The 26,673-nt window shown below is 47.0% G+C and overlaps 1 protein-coding gene across 1 annotated transcript in view; it reads right to left on the reverse strand.

The window, feature by feature from the left end:
- The window catches only part of TEKT1 (tektin 1), a 213,572-nt gene that overhangs the window by 153,167 nt on the left and 33,732 nt on the right, over window positions 1-26,673 (reverse strand). The window contains exon 3 of the mRNA XM_086958477.1: window positions 1,153-1,318. Coding sequence (XP_086814603.1) covers window positions 1,153-1,318 — 166 coding nt within the window. The remainder of the gene's footprint in view (window positions 1-1,152; window positions 1,319-26,673) is intronic.

The raw sequence follows: 26,673 nt of genomic DNA on the forward strand, positions 1-26,673 counted from the left end.
GAGATGACCATAGGGTCAAGGGTCTTCTCTAAATCTAACAGATGATAGTCCATCAGCGGGGTGGAGGTAACATTGTTTTCTAGCCTGACAGGCAGAGTACTCTCGGTCAAACTGTAAATCCGGCCCAAAGTCCTCAAATAGCACTCGCCTTTTCTCCAGCAAACACTCTCCTTCAAGGAACTGCACTGGTGCTCTGATTACAACTCACTCTGCACACATACTCTTGAAGAGGCCAAAAAGCATGCTAACTACAACAATAATGAAAGCAGAAAAGGACTTGACGAAGCAGCTGTCAGGTCAGTTGGATGAATGCACACATTATCAACTATAAAAATGTGGTTAACATATAGTGAGAAGTGTGTTTTTCGAGCTTATCTTGAAAATGTTTAAGAAAATACATTGTGTGATTTAAATAAAAATGCCACATCCCATATTGTTAAGCACTAGATGTATGTATTTACACTGTGCACCCTGTGTCATGAATTCCTACTTTTTATTGCCTTGGGAAGGCCCATGCTTGGGGACCCTACAAGGATTGTATCCCCTTCCTAGACTATGAACTTAAGATTTCTCTCCATTCCCTTTCCACCATCAAAGCAGAACTTTCCCTCATGTATGAAAATAGTTTAAAGGGAGAAACATTTGAAAAATCTAATCTTCCGTGCTAATGAAACCTAAATTATTTTATGTACAGTGACAATAGTGATGGAGAAAGAAGGTCAGGGAGCATCATTAAAGTATACACATTTAAGGGTTTTTTTCTATTGTACAGGCTACACAAAGACTGGATGTTAGAGATAGGGGATTTGGTCATATATTTGATGAGTGAAGTTTGCAAATATCCTTTATAAGCAGTTGGCTCTTGGGCATAATGATGATCCAAAAGCAGCTCAGTAATCTAAGGAAAGACTCTTAATGACACAGTGAGACTACAAAAAAATGTTAATCTACTAAATTGTGCCCAAGATTAATCCCCATGGTCTGAGGGAAGATTATGTCACTCATGTGACTCTGATGTTAATACATTGCTGGAGAACAAAATAATATATTCATAAAATCCACACCACCCTCTCACTTTGGACTGTCTAACCGATTAGCTTTGGCTTATTCAGCAGAATAAATGTACAATATGTGTAATAATAATTACATTACCTGTTCAAAAGGCACTGCTGAGCAATATTAAGGGGTTCCACACAGCTCTCCAGTGCTTTTTCCAGTCTGACCTTATAACTCAGTAAAAAGTCTATTTCAGTAACTATATCATCTAACTTTTTGTCTAGTTCACTCTTCCAATATCTGACTTCTTGAAGTCTCTGCTCTGTAACAGAAAGAAATTACAAATCAATTAAAAAGTAGAATTATTAGGAAACATCTCATAACTGCACAACTGCAACTGATGGTTACCTAAGAGTGGGCACTGTTAATGAGCCATTCCTTTGCTTACGTTGTCCTTACTCTCATTTGTGCATTAACATAATTATAGATACATATTTGGAAAGTACTGTTATTTGTATTTGAAGTTTGCCATTCGGAAAACCTTCCTCATCAATGACCATGATAATTCTTCCTGCTCGCCCATCAGGACTGCAAACATTATTAAACTATCTAAAACATTAAATTCACTTGTTTTTGCTTGAAAACTAGAATTAAACAAATATGCTTGAGTGTTAATATTTTAAAGAACTGCAATGGAAATCCAGCGTTGCCTGTAGAAGACAATCTGTCATGCAATTCCCACAATGCTCTGCTCCAGCTACTCCCACTCAGTCCTACTCGGAGCTCCTTGAGATTATGATGTAATAACGGATGGGCTAGCCGGTAACCAATCAAGGGCATTCCCATGATACAGAACTACAATTAGAGTTATGAAAATGTTCTCTTTTTTCAAAATGGATCCTAGTAATATGGTAACTTCTACAACGACATCCTAAGATATTGTAAAGAGAAGGTCCAAACAAATTGCTGAAACATAAAAATTACAAAACAGATTCTTAAGGGCAGTTAGCCTTACAAACTAATTTATTTCAAACTTCAATAAAGTTTGCTGAGACTATGAATTGACCTCCATGTAGAAGCACAGCAGATATTAGCAAGGGAAATGTTACCTAACAAGGCTGGTTGGGCAGCTTTTCCTACAGCAGAATGAACTTTAGGCCTCATTGGAAAGTGTCCATGTTTGTATTGTGATAAGATAATCACCAGCTGAAAAAAATATTCTTCTAGTTATTGCTTGCCTGGTACAGTAGTCCCTTTACCAGGAACTGGACAAGAAACAAAAAGATGCCCATACTGCTTTATACATTCTGTTTTTCGCAAAGTAGCATCTCCGAGACCTTCAAACATCTACTGTATACAACAACTGTTCTGCTGACCCTTTGGATTAGCATAAACACAGGAAAATACACGGTCTGATTGAAATGATAGGCTGACATTACATTCAGGAGGAAGGAAGTATGCACACATTAAGGAGCCTCATTTATAAGACTGTTCAGTAGAACAAAGTTTAGTTGACATTTACGTTCCTCATATTACAGGTATCAAAAATCCAATTTCAAAGAAAATTATTTTCATTCTCAGGTATGATTCTGTGCAAAATGGCGGCACTTCAATATGTTCCCTGCTTCCTGTCTGAGCTAAAATATTAGAAACGTGAGTCAATGTACAATTAATGAACCAGTTGCAAGGGTACAACTTCCTTCATCCTTTTCAGTGGGGAATCAGACCCGCGTCACTTGACTGAGTTAACACTTCTTGAAGGTTCAGAGTTTATAAAAATCCCTCTTGATAATTCGATAACACTGTTTTAATTCTCGGGGCGTGGTTTCGGCGCCGACCGGGATGGTGGCGTGAGCGAGCGGCTCCGAGCCAAGTCCCGGAATTTATCCTGATAATCCAGCCTGGGGTACCTTTACAGGCGCAGATTCCCCTCACGGGGCGTCTACTGTATTGTGGGCAGAGTTTGAGTCCCAGCGGGACCTCGGGAGACGTGTACTGACCCGGTTCGGAAGCCCGGAGGAGTCGGGCAGAGAACAAAGGAAGATGGCGAAGTGAAAACTCGGGAGGACCCAGAGACGGAGTATCCCTGAACTGTGCTGGCTCGGCGAGGGCAGCCCGGCTGGGCAAGCGGAGTGAGAGCGTGACTGAGGGCGCCACCGGCGCTGAGCGAGGAGGGCGAAGACTTTGTGCCACCGGGTTCTGGTGAGTGCGGAGCCCCCCCCCCCCCCCCCCAGCTCCCCGGCCTGGTGGATCGTAGATGGCGGGTGGAGCTTGAGCAGTGACGCCTGCAGCTGGCAGCAGACGATCGCCTGAGGGCTCTTGCCCAGATCTCTGGGCAGGAGCTGCACGAGAAAACGGTCTGGACCACCGGGGGAGGGGCGGGTGCGAGCGGTCTGTGGCTCCAGAGGCAGCAACGGAGACGGGATTGGTGCGCATTCCTTTGAGGACCCGATCGCTGAGGAGCGCGCCAGCCCCCGAATGCAACTGAGGCCACGGGGTGTCGTGCACACTGCTGGGGACAATGGAGAGCTAACGTGGCCGGCAGATGTCACTAGCCTAGCCTAGTAATGGAGTGGTGATCGTGGAAAAGTGAAGCGAGGCTGGGTCAGCAATATTGCCCCACCGCCCAATATTGGTGTGGGCACCTGGAGTGATCGGCTCTGGGGGGCACCCGCCCACTTGACCAGGGGCACGCTGTTGGATTGTGAGGAGGGCCTTCTCGGGGACCCGGGTCCCGGGTGGTGAGCTGGACACCCCACGTGGCATTGGGAGGTGACTCATCGGCGGCCACCAGTACCCGAGGGTTGGACCAGGGAGCACAGAAGGCGAAAGGAAGGAGCTTGTGCAGTGTCTGGAGGTGTGTGGGACCCTGGTGCTCAAGAACACAGTCTTCACTGGGAAGCAGTACTTGGCGGTCCGACTGCGGTGGGAGCACTGTGGACTGGTGAGGCCATAGGTGGTGGCCTGGGTGGAACACCTAACGCAGCCAAGATGGCCGATGGCGGCGGTGTTTTGAACACACCACAGTTACAAGATGGCGCAGCGGCCTTGGCCCAAGATGGCGGAACCCAGGCCCCGCTGGAGGCCTCCACGCCGGAACAGAGACTGAACTTGCGCCTTGATGCTATCCTGGAGGCGATTACCGCGACGAAGGTGTCGCTACACAACGACATAGCGCAGGTTGCCACGGGGCTGGGCCTTCTGAGAGCGGACCATGCCAAGCTCTCGGACAGAGTGAAAGAAAACGAACAATTGCTCCAGGAGCTGAAACCAGCGGTCGTAACGGTGGAACACAAACTGACAGATGTTCTTGGTCGCTTGGCGACTCTGGAGCGACGGGCGGAAGATGCTGAAAGTCGTAGCCGGAGGAACAACGTGAGGGTGGTGGGCCTTCCGGAGAAAATTGAAAGAAATGACGCTGTGGAGTACATGGAGAACTGGTTTAAGACGGTTGTAGCACCGGAGGGTCTTTCTCCTTTCTTCTCCTTGGAAAGGGCGCACAGGGTTCCGGCCAGACCTCCCTTAGAGGGTCGGCCCCCTCGACCGATGGTGGTGAAGCTGCTGCATTATAAAGATCGGGACTTACTGATACAGAGGGCGCGGTCTCAGGGCCCCTTCCAAGTAGACAATAGTAAAGTCACGATCTTTCCGGACTATACTCAGGAAGTACAGAAAAGCAGAGCGTCCTTCTTGTCCGTTAAGAAAGAGCTGAGAGAAGAAGGGATTCAGTACTCCTTGCTATTCCCGGCCAAGCTACGGGTGATCATCGATGACAGGACGCACTTCTTCCTGACTCCGGACGAGGCTTGGTCGTGGCTTGAACTGTATCGCGCTGGAATGGATCGCACACACAAGAGCGGAAGGGAAAGGCCAAAGCCAGCCCGGATAAGGCAGTCGCAACGCATTCGAACTCGGAACAAACTCGAGAGGGCCAAGCTAGAAGCCCGGATGGCGGATGATAAGAAGGGAGCATTGGCTGCGACGGCGAGTATAACGGGATCACAGCAGGAAAGAACGTCGGGGGGTTCGGACTCGGAGGTGGAGGTAGAGAACTCCGGTGCAGATGACTCGGAGACGGGGAGCGTGAAGGGGCCGGCAGTCGCCCCGCAGACTTCAGATGGACTATTCAACTGGTGATTTTCAGAGACATGTACAGTACCGGGGCACCTGTTGGGACTGATCCTCCAGACTTTTGATGGTATCTGTGGTATGGGGCTGTGAGGGTAGTATGGGACGGAGGGCTCGGGGTGGGAGCTCTGTCCGCCCTGGGTCGGCGCTCTATCGCCCTCTTGTGGCCCTTAAGGCCTTCTGTGGTGACGACCACAGATTAGTACACAGTGTGTGGGTTTGATGGTTTGGAACGGGGCTGAAGCTGGGTTATTAGGTCCTGTCCTGGGGAATGGTAGTTTGGGGGTTTCGAGGGGGGTCGGGGGGGGGTGTTACAGGGGATGCAACTGCTGCAATGCGGGGTACAACTATCTGATGGTGGAACTACACAGAAATGTCTACTATGGGGTCGTTACCTAATGTGAAATGTATTACATGGAATGTCCGTGGAATTCAGACAATGGTGAAACGCCACAAGGTACATGCATACCTGGTGAGGCGGGGAGTGCAGATAGCAATGCTTCAGGAGACTCATTTAACTAAGAAAGAATGTGGAGCTTTACAGAGGAGGTGGCGGGGTCAGGTGTTTGGCACAACCTATTCAGCATTCGCCAGAGGGGCCCTGATCTGGGTGAGAGCAGGGACTCCGTTCGAAGTCACGTCACAGCGGGTTGATCCCGAGGGTAGATATGTGGTGGTGGAGGGGCGACTTTACGGGAGGGAGGTGGTCCTGTGTAGTGTGTATGCCCCCAACTCTGATCAGGCCCGCTTTTTTGATGGCTTAACAAGTTCACTGGCTCACTTCTTGGCTGGCCCGGTCTTATTAGGGGGCGACTTTAACTCGATCACTGATGTAGTACTAGATAGGTCGCACCCGCCGTTGGTCGACTCCCCAGTGCGCAGGCTGGCGGCTCATAGGAAGGATTGGCAGGAGAAGTGGGGACTGCTTGATGTGTGAAGGGCACAGCATCCTGGGACAAGGGATTACTCCTACTTTTCTGCAATACACGATCTACATGTTAGATTAGACGCAGTGTTGTGTAGTGGCACTTTGGCAACGACGGTGGTGCATACGAAGTACCTGGCTAGGACCTTATCGGATCATAACCCCTTATTGGTGTCAGTGCAGTGGCAGCGGGCTAGGTCGGCGGTCCCATCGTGGCGGCTTCGGCCGGAGGCGCTGGAAGATCTGGTGTTCAGTGACATGGTTCAACAGGGCATTGACCGCTACTTTGCAGAGAATGAGGGCTCCGCAACGTCGCGATCAATAGAATGGGATGCGATGAAAGTGGTGGTGAGGGGCGTGTGCATGGGTGGGTTCTCGAATGCGTGGACGGCTGTTCTGAATGATTTAGCGAAAGCAGAAGTGGCGTTGCGGGACCTGGAACGTCAGAGGCCTGAACGGCCGGATTTGCAGGAGAAATTGGTGGAGGCTAAGGAAGTGGTGGAGACTGAACGGTTGCGGTGTTATGACTATAAGTTGTATAACATCAAGGTACATGAGGAACGTGACAAAGTGGGCGCGCTCCTTGCCAAGCTTGCAGATCCTGAGCCTAGGGGGTGCCCAATAATGAGTATAAGAGCGGCAGGAGGGGAGGTAGCCTACTTGCAATCAGCTGTGTTGACGTGCTTTCAATCCTATTACACGGGACTGTATGAATGCCACCTGGAGGCGGGGAGGGAAGAGATAGGTGGACACTTGGCCTTGCTCCCGCTGCCAGTGCTGGATAGTGAGGATGCTAAGGAACTGGGTGGTCCTATAACGCTAGCAGAAGTGAGGGTAGCTATTAAACAGATGGCTCGAAATAAAACCCCAGGAGTGGACGGTTTGCCAATAGAGTTCTATGCCAAATTCGTTGACATCCTAGCGCCAAAACTATTGGTGGTATACTCGGAGGCCAGGCAACGGGGTTGCCTGCCTGAGTCCATGAGGGAGGCACTAGTAGTGCCACTGTTGAAGCCAGGTAAGGATGCGTTGAATGTGACGTCTTACAGGCCCTTATCGATGCTGACAGTGGACTATAAGATCCTGAGTCGAATCCTGGCCACCAGGTTGCTGCCGCACATGACGAGGCTAGTGCATAGGGACCAAGCGGGGTTTATACCGACTAGGAATACTTCCATGAATATACGACGGTTGATCCGAATTTTGGACGGTGCCGGGTCTTCGGCTCTTGACTCCGTAGTGCTAGCAGTTGATGTCGAAAAGGCTTTTGATAGCCTTGAATGGCAGTATCTAGATGAGGTGCTGCTGAAGTTCGGAGCTGGGGAGGGATTCCGGAACTGGACGCGGATCCTTTACGCGTCAGCTAGGGCAAGGGTGCGCCTGGGCCCGTTGATATCTTCGGCCTACCCTGTTTGTAGGGGGACGAGACAGGGCAGCTCATTGTCCCCCCTGCTGTTCGCATTGGCGATGGAGCCGTTGGCAGCGCAGGCGAGGATGGGCACGGTGTATGGAGGGATCACACAGGGGCTGGAGTCGCATTATATCTCGTTATACGCTGATGACTTGCTGCTGTACTTAGCGGACGCTGAACGGTCTTTGGAAGGGGCGGTAGATATGCTGGTTGGATTCGGTGGGTTGTCGGGCCTTAAGGTGAACTGGACTAAAACCTGTATATTCCCATTGCGGGCAGGTACGCCCTGTCCCCCGTTAGCGAGGGAGGTTGTCTGGGAGCCATCTGGCTTCACCTACCTCGGGGTGCGAATTTATCACGAGGCAGCTGTTCTCCTGGAGGGGAACGTAGGGCGATGCGTACGGGCACTGAAGGGCTGCATGGCATTTTGGGCCTCTCTCCCTCTGTCGGTACTGGGCCGAGTAGCACTGTTGAAGATGGTGGCGCTTCTCCGGCTGCTTTATTACTTTCGAACGCTGCCGGTATGGATTCCACAGCGGGTCTTTAAGGAACTGAAGATGTTGGTGACTGGCTTCCTTTGGGGCCAAGGTCGGCGGAGGGTGGCGTTGGACACTTTGATCAGGCCTAAGATTGAAGGGGGAATGGCAGTCCCCGATTTTGAGCTATATTACATAGCGGCGCAACTGCAGACCCTAACGCAGAATGTGGCTAGAGAATTCAGGGGACCTGAGTGTGACCGTGGTACTGGTATTCCGAAGTACATCCTTTCTTATATAGTTATGCAACAGAAACTGGATTTGAGGGAGCTTACGGTAGAGGAAAAGACGCTTAGAATGTGCTGGCAACGGAGTCTGAAAAGAGCGAGGAAGGTCCGGCCGTATGCACCGGAGATACCGCTGGGAATGTTGACCGCGCTACCGCATGGGGGCAACTGGTCCAGGCTCCTGGAATGGGAGGACTTGGGTCTACAGATGGTGGGGGACCTGTACATTGATGGAGCATTGGTTCCCTATCAAGTGCTTCAGGAGCAGTTTGGCTTGCCGGACGGTACTTTTCTATTGCACGCGGCAGTGGTGGCGGCTCTGCAAAAACACTGGGGAGCAGGGCTTGCCGAGCCGGATGTGACCAAGGCATGCCAGTACGTGGTGATGGCAGCGGGCACGGTTAAAGCGGTGACATGTCTCCACATGAGAATGTTGAACGAGGGGCTGGCTCCACTGCTGGCCTTGAAGTCGCGATGGGAGGATAGTATAGGCAAGCCCATTCCGGACACGGTCTGAAGTCAGGTCCTGCGGCGGACGTGGAAGGGCACGAGGAACGCACGGTTTCAGCAGGTGCATTTCTTTATAATACATAGGCCGTACCTGACTCCGGAGAGGATAAAACGGTATTTCCAGGTGCTTGACGCCGTGTGCCCACGATGCTTGGCGCCCGAGGTTGACTTGGATCACATGTTGTGGGGGTGTCCGACACTGGGGGTGTACTGGCCGGAAGTGGGGATGCTCTTGAATGCGGTAACAGATAGGGAGGTGGACTTTGATATGGCGGCATGTCTCCTGCTCTGGTTCCCGCATACAAAGAAGACGAGAATCACCAGTAAATTTATTGATTTGGTGCTTATATTGGCGCAAAGAGAGATAACCTGGCACTGGAAGTCTAGAGAAGGCCCATCAGTGAGGAGGTGGATGAATGAGCTGTTAAAGTGGGCGGGCTGTGAAAGCATCATTAGAATGCAGCAGGCTACCAGGCTTGGCAAGGAGAGCTGTTTGGACATGGCGAGAGCTTGGGAGATGGTGGTGCAAGCGTTGCGTGATTACATGGTGGGGGATGACGAGGAGGAGTGATGATCCATGCGGCTTCCATGCACTTTTAGCGATTGCGAACGACTCCTGGTAGATGGCGAGCTTCTGAGATAGCACGGATTTGGACAGCCCGCATTAGCAGCAACAGCAGTAGTTGGGAGGGGGGAGGGGGGGCAGTGTATGGAGGGTAGCTTGACTTAGCGGCCCGGAGTAGTACAGGAGGATAGCACGTAGGTTGGACCCGGGGATCCGGGGCTCCCGGGATGGCAGGCAGGTATTATGACACTGATACTGGGGAGACCCGGGAGGGGGACTCTGGAGCGACCTGATTGGAACTGTGTTGCGCGAGGTATGAGCTGTTGACGGTTTCTCCCTGGAATTCTGAGTTTGATTGTTGAGGTAGGGGGGGGGGGAGTTTTAGGGGGGGTAAAAGCAGATACTAAAAAGTGATGCTGATCGGATACCTGGGTAAGGAGTACACGGAAGCCTCTAACTAAGAAGGGTAATCCTGCAGCGCCGCCCAGCCTCCGGGATGTGGGCCGAATGGCTGTGTACGATATATCTGTAACTCTTCAGATTGTGAAGCTGCAAGTGTACTGATTGGCATAAGATGTGGTCTTGTTTCTAATTCTGCAATAAAAATATATTTAAAAAAAAAAAACACTGTTTTAATTCTCCTTGATTTGCCGGCAGCATTCAAAACTGTTCACATGATATACGACTGCAGTTTCTTGACGACATTGGAGTCCAGGGTAGTGTTTTATTGTGGTTTCAATCTTTCTTGACAAACAGGAAGCAAGTGGTCAGGATTGATCAATTTATCTCAGTGGGAAAAGTGTAAAAGCATGGGGTCCCTAGGACCGCTTCATGGCTCCGCTGGATTCTGTTATTGAAACCTTTGGAATCGATATAACACCAGATATGCCAGATATGCAGGGCCGGCCCTAGGCATGTGCAAAGTGTGCACCTGCACAGGGCCGCCAAACTCCAGGGGCCGCCATGACGACGAGGATCGGATCCATTGGATACCAATCATACAATATTCGTGGCACTGGCGGCCCCTGGCAGGATTTGGCGGCCTCCGACCCCGGCTTTTTACTAACTTCCAGTAACTTCCAACCAAATCCTGAGTCACCCCCTTCCACCCTTTCACTTCCCTGCTGGCCTCTGGCACTGGCCCCGCACCGACCTCTGTTCCTCGTTCCTGATTGGGCAGCAGGGGTGCCGGGGTGTTTCAATCATGCACAGACTCGCCAGAAGCCAAGGATAGAGTGATCTGCACGGCAGCGCGCAGAGTGCACAGACTCAACCTAACCTAGTGCTTCCCGTGCGTTGTGGTGCCTTGGCGTATGTGAGTCTCTCTCTCTAGTCTCTGCAGTGCAGCCATTTCTGTGGTGTGGTGGTGCCACTGGTGGTGCTCCTAAAGCTGAGCTCAGAATAAGGTAAACTAAGTGAAGTAATAGTATAACGCACCTGGCGCGTGGGGGGCAGATCTGAATGTAGTCGATTCTGATTCTGCAGCAGTGTCACTGACTCTGACTGACTGCTGCGTCAACGCCGTGAATGAAGGTGTGGGTGGGTTTCACATCTTGGCTTTGTCAGCAGCGGCCGAGCCGAGGCCCGCAGCGCGAGGTCGGATGCCTTTATTATCCTTTCATAACTTGTGCAGTAACGCACGGTAGTATAATTAGGGGGCTGCAAGAGACCCTTCAGAATCTCTGTTCACAATCATCCGTCCAGGGGTTATTTCTGCTGCCAGACACTATTACCACACAGGACTCCACCATGCGTAGCTACCGCGGAGCCGGGCTACCCTGACCTGGAAGGTGTGGGTGGGTTTCACATCTCCTTGGCTTTGTCAGCAGCGGCCGAGCTGAGGCCCGCAGCGCGAGGTCGGACGCTGAGTGCAGAAACAAACTAAGCGCCTTCACTCCGGAATGACCCCTAGAGGGAATTCGCACCCAGACCCGGTCACAGATGTCCAGGCTACGCAGCCTTAATGGCGTTTGTTGAAGCAGGTTAATGCCTTGCCTTTATTGTCCTTTTGTGCAGTAACGCAGGGTAGTATAGGGGGCTGCAAGAGACCCTTCAGGTTCAGAATCTCTGTTCACAATCACCCGTCCAGCCAGGGGTTATTTCTGCTGCCCCGACACTATTACCACAAAGGACTCCACCATGCGTGGCTACCGCGGAGCCGGGCTACCCTGATGACCGTGATAACATTTTATGTTAAAACGAAGTAAGATTGAAAATATGAACACATCCAAAATAAAGGAAAAAATCCAATGTAAAAATCCATTTTTTTCCAACTTTTTGAGAGTTGGGTGAGGCGTCTCTCTCTGTTACTTTGTAGGGGTTCTGTTCGCCTTGTAGAAAGCATTAAGCATAATTAGTTTTCCTCTCACCTCTGAGGCCTGCCCTTTTCCCTGCAGTGTTCTGTGCACTTTGGCATTCTCTAGATTCCAGGCCATAGAAATTGTATTCCACGAGCACCCATATACAATAATATTTTTTTCAAATCTTGTACAGTGAATGACCACCGAAGACCCGGATTTTATATTAAAAACAGAGATTGGGACTATACCATTTCCAACTGAAAGGCAATATTTCTCTCCATGTAATCCCATACCAGGCGTTTTTCACGTTGTTTGGTGCTTACTTTCCCTCCATGTTAAAGAGCAGTAGATATTTCAGCACCCAGTTCTTCATAGGTAAATCACATATAAGGTCTCAAAGGCGAGAATATTGCATTGCAAATGCTTGTTTAAATTGTTCTAACTGCAGCCGCGGCGGGTTTTTGCTCAGATAGGGGCCCTGACAAAAGCACATTTTGAGCCCCTTCTGATGCCCTCCCGCTCTTGCCCCCTCCCCCCTCCAAGGTTTACATTTCCGCCTGTTCTAAGCGCTGTATGTAGCAGGGGGTTGTATTCTGTATCACTGAGTGACCCTGGGTGGGAGTAGTAGTACTGCCTTTATTCCGGCGGCGGCGCAAAAAGGAGGAGAAACATACGCTTAAGTCATCACGACACCGGCGGTACAGCCTCATGTTAACATTATCTAAAATTAGAGAGGTAATTAAGGGTCCAGGGAGTTGATCTTGCCACACGTCTGCAGCAGACCGCATGGCACTGCCACCAGATTTGCTTCCTCCTCTGGGAGCTTGTGGCTGTGTTGGAAAGATATCACCTGGGCTCCCTAGTCATACTCAGGTGAAAGGATGCCTTCCACTTAGCGCGACGCATGCAGTGCCGTGCCACTGTGCATAGGGCTGGTGGGGTATTCGTACATTTGTGACGTTTTAGTACTTAAGATGCCTATATTTTTTCTATAACATTGGAATCCATTTTGTATCTATGTGTTTTTTAAATATTTTCAACAACTAGTAAGGAAATTGTGTGAGCATTTAAAATCTGTGCCATCGCGTAGCTGGTGTTCTAATTTACAATAAATATTTGAGGCTTCACTTTATGTTCAAACCAGTTGTTTCACGTGACTTAGGGTGCTGGCTTTCATTCTCATGGTCATGCATGCATAGGATAAGGCTAGACCTATTGTTATTATAATTTTGTGGACTGTTGGAGGAGCGATGAGAAAGAGTTTCCATTTTAATAGCCCGTTTGCCTGTTGTTGCACTGAATGATGGCCAATCCTGTCCATTTAGTGTTTACTGCTAGGTTCTATGTTTTTCTTTGGTTGTTGTGTAAATACCTTATGTGGGTCGTCATCACTATCAATGTCTGGTACATTCTGCAATTTCCCGGAGTCGTTGCTGTTTCTGCTTCCCTATACATGGTGCTTTGTTGTAATCATCTGCATTCCCGTGCAGAAGAGCGAATATCGAGGTATAGACGGTGGACCATAGTAAATGTCGTCTTACATTTCTAGACTAAAAGGGTAGAGAAAGATGAAGTCGAGATATTGAGAGGTCAGGTAGATACACATGTGAGATACATAGAGAGGGAGGTTAAAGGTACATGGAGAAGTAGAACTAGAGTCAGGTTAAGAGAGAGGGTGAAGGTGTAAGTGAAGTAAGGAAATAAGGAAATCCCATAGAGTATTTTTTTAATTTAATTGCCACCAACTGCCCGAGAGTGCTAGGGTTAAGGCTAGATTGGGCACGCCAGGCATGCACACCAAGGGGCAGATTTTCTTTATCGCAAAGCGGAAGGGTAGGAGCAGCCGCAGGTACTGGTCATCTAATGACTTTTCTGGATGTATTATTAAAACACCTTCCTGAGCTCCGCCCCGGCCGGACCCCCTCTTCCGGGGCCTCCACCTACGCTCCCTGCACAGGGCCACCATGAGCCTAGAGCCGCCCCTGAGATATGATACCCAATTGATTCAATCTTTGGATAAGAATTCCTTCGGTTCTGAATCAAATTTCATGAACTGTTTTATTCATGTCCTCAGCTTGATGTACTGTAATTATTTAAGGTACAATACGGACAAAACAGAAATTCTTTGTTAGGAAAAAACAACGTATTCTCCGTGAGGGGCTGGTGACCTGACGGACTTACTAGTTTGCCCTCGTCCCATATCTGTGGCAAAGAGTCTAGGGGTCAAATCTGACTGTGATCTTCCGTTGTGTCAGCAAGCTATGACATGGTTGGAAACCTGTTTTTTCCACATTGGAACTATTAAAACATGTTTTGAGTTTCTCACTCTTGTGGCTAGGAAGATGGTAGTGCGTGACTTAATTACCTTTTGAATTGATTATTGTAATAATCTCTTTTAGGCATCTTTAAATAGCTCATTTAAATAGCTAATTAACGAGTTGCAGATTGTGCAAAATGCTGCAGTTCAACTGGTGCTTAAACTCCCTCATAAGAGTTCTACATCCAAGTGGTTTAGGGGACTGGGGGCCATATTATCAAGAAGGGAGATAACATTATCGCCGCTTTAGCGGCAGAAAACAATTCCCATAGAAGCCCAGGTTCTGGTGTGAACCTGGGCTTCTATGGGAATTCACAAGGGGATAATATTAAGCCCATTATCGCCGCTTTAGCGGCAGTTTCCTGGAGCTAAAGAAGCGATAATGTTATCGCGCTTCTTGATAATATGGCCCCTCATTGGCTACCTGTGCAGAACGGATCCCATTTACATCTTTGCATACAATTGGATCTAAATATCTTTTCATGCATTTTAAGACCCAAGGAATCCTGTGATCTACCAAAACAAAACTCTTACGGATTCCTAAATTCAGACTGAGCACCAGGCGTCGATGATCTGTTTTTGTTCTGGGACCTAAAGCTTGGAATCAGCTTCCTCTTTCCCTCAGACAAATGAAAAAAGAGGCGACTTTCCAAAAACATCTTATGACCTGGTTATTATTTTTACTGTATGTGTTAATTTCTGCAGTGTCCAAAAAATGGCACTTACTCTCTTCAGACGAGCGCCAGGATGTCCCAAAAACAGTAATAGTGTGCTTAACAAATGCCTACTTTATTTAATTTCATATGTCACATTCAACTGCAACTCAGGGTCATACTTCTAACTGGAGGAAAAACTTTATGATACCCTCCAAGAATGATTTAATCTCTGGAAAGAAAGAAATAAACTCTGGGAAAGAGTTGTCTCTATGAAATAATAGCAGTCTGAGGAGCACAAGTTTGAATACTGATGTGACATTGTGGTCATATGGCAAGGCAGCCCCCTCTTACCACATTCACAGGTTATTATTGTTATGGATGCGCCACATGCAGAATCTATCGCAATTGAAGGCATGGCATTCTTATGGAATGTATCTTTTCATATATTTTTATCAAAAATGTAATATACTTTAGCTGCAGATCTAGATGTTTATTCTGAGGGACAGCAGGAGTCAGGCTGTTAATTTCAACAATATTATATTATGCTTGAAAATCTTGCCTTTCAGTCTGGAGAGTAGATACTGTCAGTCTAGCAGCCTCCAACAGTGGTTTTTTGACTATTGCAGAACATCCAGTTACAACCATTTGTGAGCCCAACATAAGTGTGTTGGAATTAAAGAGATTGCTTGAGCTCCTCATTCATATTAGAAATAATGATAATTGGTGAAAATGTTTAGAACAATGTGTCTAACCAGGATCTCAACAGAGCAGACCCCCACTCATGATAACCCAGGTCTGAGAACCAGGATGCAAATCTTCACATTCTTTTGTTTTCTGATGTGACAAACAAACCGCCTCCTGGAAAATCCCATGGTTCATTAAACACCCACTTGGGATCTTTCAGGCTAGTCTTTTTAAAGTGGGCCTTTTGATGCTCCGGGGAAATGAATCCAGACAAACCCTTCTTCAGAGCTTAATGCCTCACATTTTGAGCTTCTCTGGACAGAAGGTGCACTCATGGCCCTACCCTGAATCAGAGACTAGAATGCCTCCAGAGCAAGGTGTACTGCTCCAAACTCCAACATGTTTATTGGTATGATGCATAACATGGACTGCTGCTTTCCCAGATACGATCTCCAACTTTGAATAAAAGTATCTGAAAGGATCACTAGATCAAGTTTGCAATTATTGTCATATACACTAAAAATCTGGAGCAGCTCCTCCGTTTGAGCAGAGATAGGTTGCCCCACTAACCGAAATGCCCAAAAATGCCCAGAGATGAAAAATAATATAATAATAAAGTTAATTTATTCTCATTTTATTTTTCATCTTCCCCATCCCGAACCGAGTGTAAGGACAGGGAGGTAGGGCTTGCTGCGTGGTAGCAGCAGGGAGGAGTGGGGTTGCTAGAGTACTTTTCAAAGTGTGCATGTCCCTTTGGCCAGCCATCTTGCGACGGCCATAAATGTGCTCTTTGAAAGCTATGACCCAGTTGTCTTTAGGCAGCTGGGTTGGACCAAGTGCATGTCTCCAGTGCCCTAAGGAGCGGTGAAAGAGATTGCACCCTCCAATCCTGCAGCATGAGAGCAGCGGCAGAATTAATTAGGGGAGTTGTTGAGGGTCCCGCGCTGGAGAAGTTGAAGACCGGAATGGAGCACGGAGGAAGTTTGTGCAGGTAAGTGTTTTTTTTCGCTCTTATTTTCTTTATTTAATGTGTCCCCCACCAACGACCCATTTGCCCACCCCACCACTCTCTAGTTGTGCCAGCCGTGACTGCTAATAACCCACCAGCACAGGGGGCACCTTTCACATGATGACAACCATGCCCTTGCAAACCCCTGAAGTTTGATGCCATTGATTGTCAAGAGAAGTGTGCAGCAGTCTCATTTGCAGCCTGACTTTTGAAATTAAAATAATGCAGTACACCAGCTCTCCCTACAGCAGTGCATCATTCCCACTGTAAGATATTGCCAATTGAAAAACATGCAACTCTTCGGAATCAAGTAAGGAAACCACTCTGTAAAAGAAATATTATTTCAGTTTCCATGTCAGAGTAGATGCACTATAAACACAGGTATGCTCCACTTCTATGTGGAGTTGAGTTTTATTAGTCCAAATATCTGCACTGATAAAATAACTTTGGACACTTGCTTCTTTGTTTAACCAACCTTTGGTTTCATTCAGTGAATTTGTTAAGTATGGATAGTTTAATATTATATTGCTATTTTTTTGCATTGATATTATCTTTTCTAGGGACGTTTAGGTGCATGTTACTACCAGACCTCAGTGCCAGTGCCCTGACTTAAAGTGTATGTCAGATTGGCTGTACCCAATTGGAAATGGCTAACTCACCTGTGTGTCCCTAGTTTATGGAACCCTGACACCCAGGGCATGCAAGTTAGAGGGCATGAAATAACACGTCTACTTGTGCGACCCTGGAGATCCCCAAGTGGAATGTATCTACCTGTCTGCCATTGCAGACTGGCAGAGTAGTTGTACAGTGCTAGCCAAACATTGCCATTAAAAGCAATAGCAAAATCACTACTTCCCATGTACACCTGTGTAAGTCACCCCTCAATCAGGCCTACAGAATCCTAACGCAGGGTGCAACATATGACACAGGCAAGGCATGTAGTTTACATGTCCTGACAGTAAATAGAGGAAAAAGCTGTTTTACTGTGGAAAGGTATCAAACAACTAGTTACATTAAGGCGACTTGGGTCGAAATTAATGTAACTTCATACAGCGTGAAGCTCTTTACAAAGCTGCGACTTTCGGGGCACACCTGGAGCCTGTTCCACAAGAAGGTTTTCTGCCCTCCAAGAGAGATGTGCTAACAACTCTCAGGGAGGAGAACAATCAGGGGTTGCAGGACAGGGAGGTGTTACCTTACTCCTGCAGGAAGCCACTTAGGTATTAGCCCCAAAAGACAGGCTTCAAAGGGGAAGCTGCCTTTGAAGGGCGGATATGTTTAGGCAGACAGGCTGGAACAGGAAACAGAGAGAGGAAACCAGTAGCCGAACTGGTTTTCCCACAGGCGTGAAGCACAGAGGTGGTCAAACCCCAGGGGTGGACTAGGGAGGTCAGAACACCAAGAGGGGGGTCTCACCATCCTGGGAGGGTAAATGTAATTTAAGTTTATTGTCGGATTAATAAAAATCATTACAAAACGCTACATTTTCAGTAGATATCATTCATAGACACATGGGCTAAAGAACAAATTAAATTCGAAAAGATTAATAAAACTTGTTTAAATACCAACATTAAAATTTGGAAAAGCTGATATAACTTATCTCAATATTTCCATTAGTGACATTATTCAAGGTACATAATATAAGATGTTACATGGTTACTGTTATTAAATGGACCATACAGCAATATATAACATTGAACTTCGGTAGATAGTTAAGAATGATCCATTTCTTCAGATATTACATGAAAAAGGTGGTTTTCTCCCTACTCCATAAAAGGCAAACAGATTATATCAAAGTGCCAATTGCTTATGGTATACATGTTACCATTTTTTCCAAAACAAGCAACTTAATAATCTGTCATAACAGTACAATGATCAAATACATAAATACTGAAATAAATTGTATAGTTCATCTGACATTAGGTGAGAGGGGTAGTTTTCAACCTACTCAAACAGGGACAGAAGAATTGTATCAAAATGTCATGTCCTTATGATAAGGATGTAAGCATTCCTTTAGAAATTCCCCATATTGGGAATGGTGCATTATGGAATAGTCAGATGCCACACTACACAGGAAGTATTCACCTAGTGGGAGGCCCATTAGCTACCAACCGAATCCTGCTCTGAGGGCATTTTCTGAGCATAAGAGGGTCGCCCTGGCACCCATACCTCAGATCTCAATCAACATGTAGGAAGGACCAGAGTAGGACTGTTCTGCTGCATCAAGAGACCAGCGAGGAGAGGCTGCTCCATGGAAGACTTCCCTGCTGCACCTGGTGGCTGGCGAAAAGAGGGACTGTGCCTGCTGTGTCCTACTCAATGGAAAGGTCTCTCCAGAGCCCAGTCAAGCCAAGAGCTTCCAAGGGCCAGTCAAATGGCCTCCTATTCACTGCACAGGGACACATCAGATGAAGTAGCCTGCTGGAGCAAGCTGGTAGCCCAAATTCTTCAAGTTACTCCCATCACCGCCGTGCACCACCAAGGACCAAGACCTTCCACAAAGTTGCACCAGAGTTTGTTGAGCCCAGGAATGCTGTTGGAGAGCAGCTTGTACCTTCAGAATGTGATGGTTGACTCAGGTAGGATTGGGCCGTCACCATGACACTGTGCAACTGGTAGTCCAGTGGAAACCAGAGATGAGCTTGTGGGACATCGACCCTGCAACAAGGCCTTCTCACCATCTGTGTGGACCAAGGAGTACCTGTTGGAAGACCCCGGTTGACTGCATCACATCCACAGCATCCTTGGAGCATTTTGAGCATCCTTCATTCCTTGCATAAGAGCCATTCTGTAGGAATCCATAACAACCCAGATAAAGTGCCTGGAACTGAGGGAGCACTGCTTCTTCTGTGAATATAACTGTCCTTGAGGACCTTGCTGGTCGCCCTGACTAGCTCCCTGGTGGAGTTGGTCGCCCCAAGTACTTCCACCCGACCGCATTGACACTTATCCAAGTTTTCTTTGAAATGGCTTTGATTTATTATTGCTTGTAATATTAATAACTCCAAAACTCTCCAGTGGATCTTTTTTGTTCTAATGTCTAAATGTTCCTCTGTGTAAGTCTTGCTGCTCAGTGCCGCTGCTACCCAGAATTGATTTACAAAAAGGGGGTGGTGATGAACAGAGTGTCTGAGTTAAACAGACCACTCTTACCCAGTCCAAAGATCAGGGCTTGATCCATCACCGTTATTTATCTCACTGCCCCATCCCAGCTCAGAACCTGGCTATATGCAAATCAGTCTGTCCCTGGCCCAGTGCATCATGGGAACAGGGCAGACTAAACTACCAAGCCAATTCTTCACCAGAAAGGAGACAAGCTACCGGGGACCGGTTTCTGGCATTTCAGCCTTCTTCGGCCCGGCTTGCTTGAATCCTGATGGAGCAGTGAGAAAGGGACTCATGTCTGAGTATACCCTGCCTATAGTGGCCAAAAACGATTTACAAAAAGGGGTTGGTGATGAACAGAGTGTCTGAGTTAAACAGACCACTCTTACCCAGTCCAAAGATCAGGGCTTGATCCATCACCGTTATTTATCTCACTGCCCCATCCCAGCTCAGAACCTGGCTATATGCAAATCAGTCTGTCCCTGGCCCAGTGCATCATGGGAACAGGGCAGACTAAACTACCAAGCCAATTCTTCACCAGAAAGGAGACACGCTACCGGGGACCGGTTTCTGGCATTTCAGCCTTCTTCGGCCCGCTTGCTTGAATCCTGATGGAGCAGTGAGAAAGGGACTCATGTCTGAGTATACCCTGCCACACCTATAGTGGCCAAAAACGATTTACAAAAAGGGGGTGGTGATGAACAGAGTGTCTGAGTTAAACAGACCACTCTTACCCAGTCCAAAGATCAGGGCCTGATCCATCACCGTTATTTATCTCACCTCCCCATCCCAGCTCAGAACCTGGCTATATGCAAATCAGTCTGTCCCTGGCCCAGTGCATCATGGGAACAGGGCAGACTAAACTACCAAGCCAATTCTTCACCAGAAAGGAGACAAGCTACCGGGGACCGGTTTCTGGCATTTCAGCCTTCTTCGGCCCGGCTTGCTTGAATCCTGATGGAGCAGTGAGAAAGGGACTCATGTCTGAGTATACCCTGCCACACCTATAGTGGCCAAAAACGATTTACAAAAAGGGGGTGGTGATGAACAGAGTGTCTGAGTTAAACAGACCACTCTTACCCAGTCCAAAGATCAGGGCTTGATCCATCACCGTTATTTATCTCACTGCCCCATCCCAGCTCAGAACCTGGCTATATGCAAATCAGTCTGTCCCTGACCCAGTGCATCATGGGAACAGGGCAGACTAAACTACCAAGCCAATTCTTCACCAGAAAGGAGACAAGCTACCGGGGACCGGTTTCTGGCATTTCAGCCTTCTTCGGCCCGGCTTGCTTGAATCCTGATGGAGCAGTGAGAAAGGGACTCATGTCTGAGTATACCCTGCCACACCTATAGTGGCCAAAAACGATTTACAAAAAGGGGGTGGTGATGAACAGAGTGTCTGAGTTAAACAGACCACTCTTACCCAGTCCAAAGATCAGGGCTTGATCCATCACCGTTATTTATCTCACTGCCCCATCCCAGCTCAGAACCTGGCTATATGCAAATCAGTCTGTCCCTGGCCCAGTGCATCATGGGAACAGGGCAGACTAAACTACCAAGCCAATTCTTCACCAGAAAGGAGACAAGCTACCGGGGACCGGTTTCTGGCATTTCAGCCTTCTTCGGCCCGGCTTGCTTGAATCCTGATGGAGCAGTGAGAAAGGGACTCATGTCTGAGTATACCCTGCCACACCTATAGTGGCCAAAAACGATTTACAAAAAGGGGGTGGTGATGAACAGAGTGTCTGAGTTAAACAGACCACTCTTACCCAGTCCAAAGATCAGGGCTTGATCCATCACCGTTATTTATCTCACTGCCCCATCCCAGCTCAGAACCTGGCTATATGCAAATCAGTCTGTCCCTGGCCCAGTGCATCATGGGAACAGGGCAGACTAAACTACCAAGCCAATTCTTCACCAGAAAGGAGACAAGCTACCGGGGACCGGTTTCTGGCATTTCAGCCTTCTTCGGCCCGGCTTGCTTGAATCCTGATGGAGCAGTGAGAAAGGGACTCATGTCTGAGTATACCCTGCCACACCTATAGTGGCCAAAAACGATTTACAAAAAGGGGGTGGTGATGAACAGAGTGTCTGAGTTAAACAGACCACTCTTACCCAGTCCAAAGATCAGGGCTTGATCCATCACCGTTATTTATCTCACTGCCCCATCCCAGCTCAGAACCTGGCTATATGCAAATCAGTCTGTCCCTGGCCCAGTGCATCATGGGAACAGGGCAGACTAAACTACCAAGCCAATTCTTCACCAGAAAGGAGACAAGCTACCGGGGACCGGTTTCTGGCATTTCAGCCTTCTTCGGCCCGGCTTGCTTGAATCCTGATGGAGCAGTGAGAAAGGGACTCATGTCTGAGTATACCCTGCCACACCTATAGTGGCCAAAAACGATTTACAAAAAGGGGGTGGTGATGAACAGAGTGTCTGAGTTAAACAGACCACTCTTACCCAGTCCAAAGATCAGGGCTTGATCCATCACCGTTATTTATCTCACTGCCCCATCCCAGCTCAGAACCTGGCTATATGCAAATCAGTCTGTCCCTGGCCCAGTGCATCATGGGAACAGGGCAGACTAAACTACCAAGCCAATTCTTCACCAGAAAGGAGACAAGCTACCGGGGACCGGTTTCTGGCATTTCAGCCTTCTTCGGCCTGGCTTGCTTGAATCCTGATGGAGCAGTGAGAAAGGGACTCATGTCTGAGTATACCCTGCCACACCTATAGTGGCCAAAAACGATTTACAAAAAGGGGGTGGTGATGAACAGAGTGTCTGAGTTAAACAGACCACTCTTACCCAGTCCAAAGATCAGGGCTTGATCCATCACCGTTATTTATCTCACTGCCCCATCCCAGCTCAGAACCTGGCTATATGCAAATCAGTCTGTCCCTGGCCCAGTGCATCATGGGAACAGGGCAGACTAAACTACCAAGCCAATTCTTCACCAGAAAGGAGACAAGCTACCGGGGACCGGTTTCTGGCATTTCAGCCTTCTTCGGCCCGGCTTGCTTGAATCCTGATGGAGCAGTGAGAAAGGGACTCATGTCTGAGTATACCCTGCCACACCTATAGTGGCCAAAAACGATTTACAAAAAGGGGGTGGTGATGAACAGAGTGTCTGAGTTAAACAGACCACTCTTACCCAGTCCAAAGATCAGGGCTTGATCCATCACCGTTATTTATCTCACTGCCCCATCCCAGCTCAGAACCTGGCTATATGCAAATCAGTCTGTCCCTGGCCCAGTGCATCATGGGAACAGGGCAGACTAAACTACCAAGCCAATTCTTCACCAGAAAGGAGACAAGCTACCGGGGACCGGTTTCTGGCATTTCAGCCTTCTTCGGCTCGGCTTGCTTGAATCCTGATGGAGCAGTGAGAAAGGGACTCATGTCTGAGTATACCCTGCCACACCTATAGTGGCCAAAAACGATTTACAAAAAGGGGGTGGTGATGAACAGAGTGTCTGAGTTAAACAGACCACTCTTACCCAGTCCAAAGATCAGGGCTTGATCCATCACAGTTATTTATCTCATTGCCCCATCCCAGCTCAGAACCTGGCTATATGCAAATCAGTCTGTCCCTGGCCCAGTGCATCATGGGAACAGGGCAGACTAAACTACCAAGCCAATTCTTCACCAGAAAGGAGACAAGCTACCGGGGACCGGTTTCTGGCATTTCAGCCTTCTTCGGCCCGGCTTGCTTGAATCCTGATGGAGCAGTGAGAAAGGGACTCATGTCTGAGTATACCCTGCCACACCTATAGTGGCCAAAAACGATTTACAAAAAGGGGGTGATGATGAACAGAGTGTCTGAGTTAAACAGACCACTCTTACCCAGTCCAAAGATCAGGGCTTGATCCATCACCGTTATTTATCTCACTGCCCCATCCCAGCTCAGAACCTGGCTATATGCAAATCAGTCTGTCCCTGGCCCAGTGCATCATGGGAACAGGGCAGACTAAACTACCAAGCCAATTCTTCACCAGAAAGGAGACAAGCTACAGGGGACCGGTTTCTGGCATTTCAGCCTTCTTCGGCCCGGCTTGCTTGAATCCTGATGGAGCAGTGAGAAAGGGACTCATGTCTGAGTATACCCTGCCACACCTATAGTGGCCAAAAACGATTTACAAAAAGGGGGTGGTGATGAACAGAGTGTCTGAGTTAAACAGACCACTCTTACCCAGTCCAAAGATCAGGGCTTGATCCATCACCGTTATTTATCTCACTGCCCCATCCCAGCTCAGAACCTGGCTATATGCAAATCAGTCTGTCCCTGGCCCAGTGCATCATGGGAACAGGGCAGACTAAACTACCAAGCCAATTCTTCACCAGAAAGGAGACAAGCTACCGGGGACCGGTTTCTGGCATTTCAGCCTTCTTCGGCCCGGCTTGCTTGAATCCTGATGGAGCAGTGAGAAAGGGACTCATGTCTGAGTATACCCTGCCACACCTATAGTGGCCAAAAACGATTTACAAAAAGGGGGTGGTGATGAAAAGAGTGTCTGAGTTAAACAGACCACTCTTACCCAGTCCAAAGATCAGGGCTTGATCCATCACCGTTATTTATCTCACTGCCCCATCCCAGCTCAGAACCTGGCTATATGCAAATCAGTCTGTCCCTGGCCCAGTGCATCATGGGAACAGGGCAGACTAAACTACCAAGCCAATTCTTCACCAGAATTGAGCTGAGGGTTTGACAGATAAAATCTAAGTGTGCTAATGGGGTTGGTAAGTGTACTACACGGTGAGGCAGCACAGCCACACCATATAATACACCCCATTTCCTCACAATTGGCTTTTAAGTTACCGTACTGTCTTAGGGTGCAGCTTTGTGCATACAATAGGCTGTTTCTTTCTATTGCTTCCCTATATAAGTCTACTCTTAGTCTTCCCTGGCATAAGGTAATTATAGTATCTGGAAAGTGTACTAATGGATTTAAAGTATTAACTGTTTCTTTCACTGCATATTATGCGTTTGGAACGTACTGTGCAAACCACTGTAAAACTTTCACAGAACCACTCCAGACGTTGTCAATAAATCTAAGACCGTCTTGTGACATGCTTATCCCACTGTCAGTATTGTAATATGTGATCCTCCACAAACAGTGCATATAAAAAATGTTGTATTCAGATGCAATATTACATCTGGTCACCATACCATCTGTTTGCTAATAAAGAATTACGTTGAAATCCTTTCAGGTAGAGGTAGACAAAAGTTCCACGTCATTTGTGTGTAATGTAATGGCAGTAACATTTGCGTACTTTGATTATCTCATATGCTATTGTAAAGAACAACTGGTATGTGTACGAAAATAGCTTATACCTTTACTTAGGCCTGAATAACGGCATTTGTACGATGTAGATTTAAAATGGTATTAACCCACAAACACTATGCATTTAGTTTGGTATATCAATGTGTTTTTCTGGATTTATGTTTCAAATGAAATAGTTTTACCTTTTCATGGAATAATTTGTCTACCACGGAAGCCTGGGACAGGAGATACATACCTTGCCCTTTCTTTGCATTGGTGAATAAGGCACCATTCCACATATCAGCTAATCCTCATCCTTCAAAACCTTTCATTAAAGAGGGTCATCTAAGGGACTGCTTCCAATACAGATAAAACAATGAAATTCCCTAATAAAACAAATGCTAAGGAGAGGTTAAGGTTGATGGGGGTGAGGCAATACTAGGAATGCTGCAAACTTTACAAAGCTAAGAAATTCCACAACTTAAGGTACAACATTCTACCAACCTATTAGACCACTCCACCTTTTAGTACTCAACCTTAACCATCACCCCCTTACACTCTTAGCAAAGTCATAGAAATATTTACACAGTAAATATTTCATTACACATTGAACTATATCATTAATTGATAGATGAATAATCAGAATGAAAACATTTGAGGGGGCCCACAACAAATCGCAATAAGAAATATCACTGTTCTCAATGTTCTCACTGTGAAGGTTAATCATTTTGTGCTCAAAGTCCATCACTTCAACAAATGCCTGAAGTTCATCAGTGTTCACACTTCTTCATGTCAATCACAAACAAATATGATATCAAAGTCGGCAATTCATAAGGGATACAATGGATCCACCATCAGTCCCAATACATGTCTTGTTCTTCCTATTGATATGTGTCTAACAATATTATTTGTCTTCTTAATTTCATATCCACAATCCTGTTAAAACCACATATGTCGGCCTAGCATCCTTAAGATTCATCTCTTTAGATTTCCTTTCTACTGTTTCTATGTGTTCTTTCAACGTATCCACCTTCCGTTCAGAGTTCTTGATGAGTATTTGCATCATCGTGAAGGGAGCATTATTTAAGTTACCTTCCCAGTCCTTAAAAAGGTCCTCATCCAAATCTATGAAGGTGGGAAACATTAGCATACATAGACCCTTAGGTGCATGACTTTATTCCAAATTATTTTTAGAGTTGTCCCATCTCACCGTTTCGACAGTTCAGATTTCATCAGCCTTTCCAATATGCAAAATGTGTTTTATAATCCTTCCTTAATTAGAAAAGCTCCACTATTCTTATCTTTCTTATAGGACTCCTCACGTTTCTCAATTTGAACAAATCGTCTGCTATCTTCTCCCGGTTATCATTGGGTAGAGACATTCTGTAGTAATTTTTTAATCTAATGGAGTGCTGATGTTAACCACAATACAATAAATACTTTTAGAGGCCAACTATGGTCTTGTTACATTACAACTACACTTAAGTAGATAAATGAAACCAGTGCCCAACCTCCACCAGGTACAGTTACCCATGATCTAAAAGTAATAATCCAAATAAAAACATGGGGGGACACAAAAATTCACAATAAAAAAATTACAGGACTACCCATCGTGAAGGTTAATCAGTTTATTATCATAAAGTCCCTCAGTTCCAAAAATGCCTGAAGTTCAATAATGTCCACACTCCTTCATGTCAATCATAAATAAGTACAATATCAAAGTTTGTATGTTGTGAGGAATACAAGGTATCCACCATCAGTCCGCAAAATATGCCTTGTTCTTCTCTGTTGTTAAGTGTCCAACAATCGAATTAATATTCTTTATTGCACATCCACTATCCCGCTCAAAACACATCAGTCACCTTAAGATTCATCTCTTTAAATTTCCTAGTTACTGTTTCGATTTATTCTTTCAATTTAGCCATCTTCTGTTCACAGTCCTTGATGAGTATTTGCATCATCGCAACAAGGCATTAATTTCAGTTTAATTGGATGAAATCAGAATGCTAAATGAAATAAACATTTACCCCGCCATACA

The sequence above is a fragment of the Lissotriton vulgaris genome, chromosome 2_1, assembly GCF_964263255.1.
Source record: "Lissotriton vulgaris chromosome 2_1, aLisVul1.2, whole genome shotgun sequence".
Classification (NCBI taxonomy): Eukaryota; Metazoa; Chordata; class Amphibia; order Caudata; family Salamandridae; genus Lissotriton; species Lissotriton vulgaris.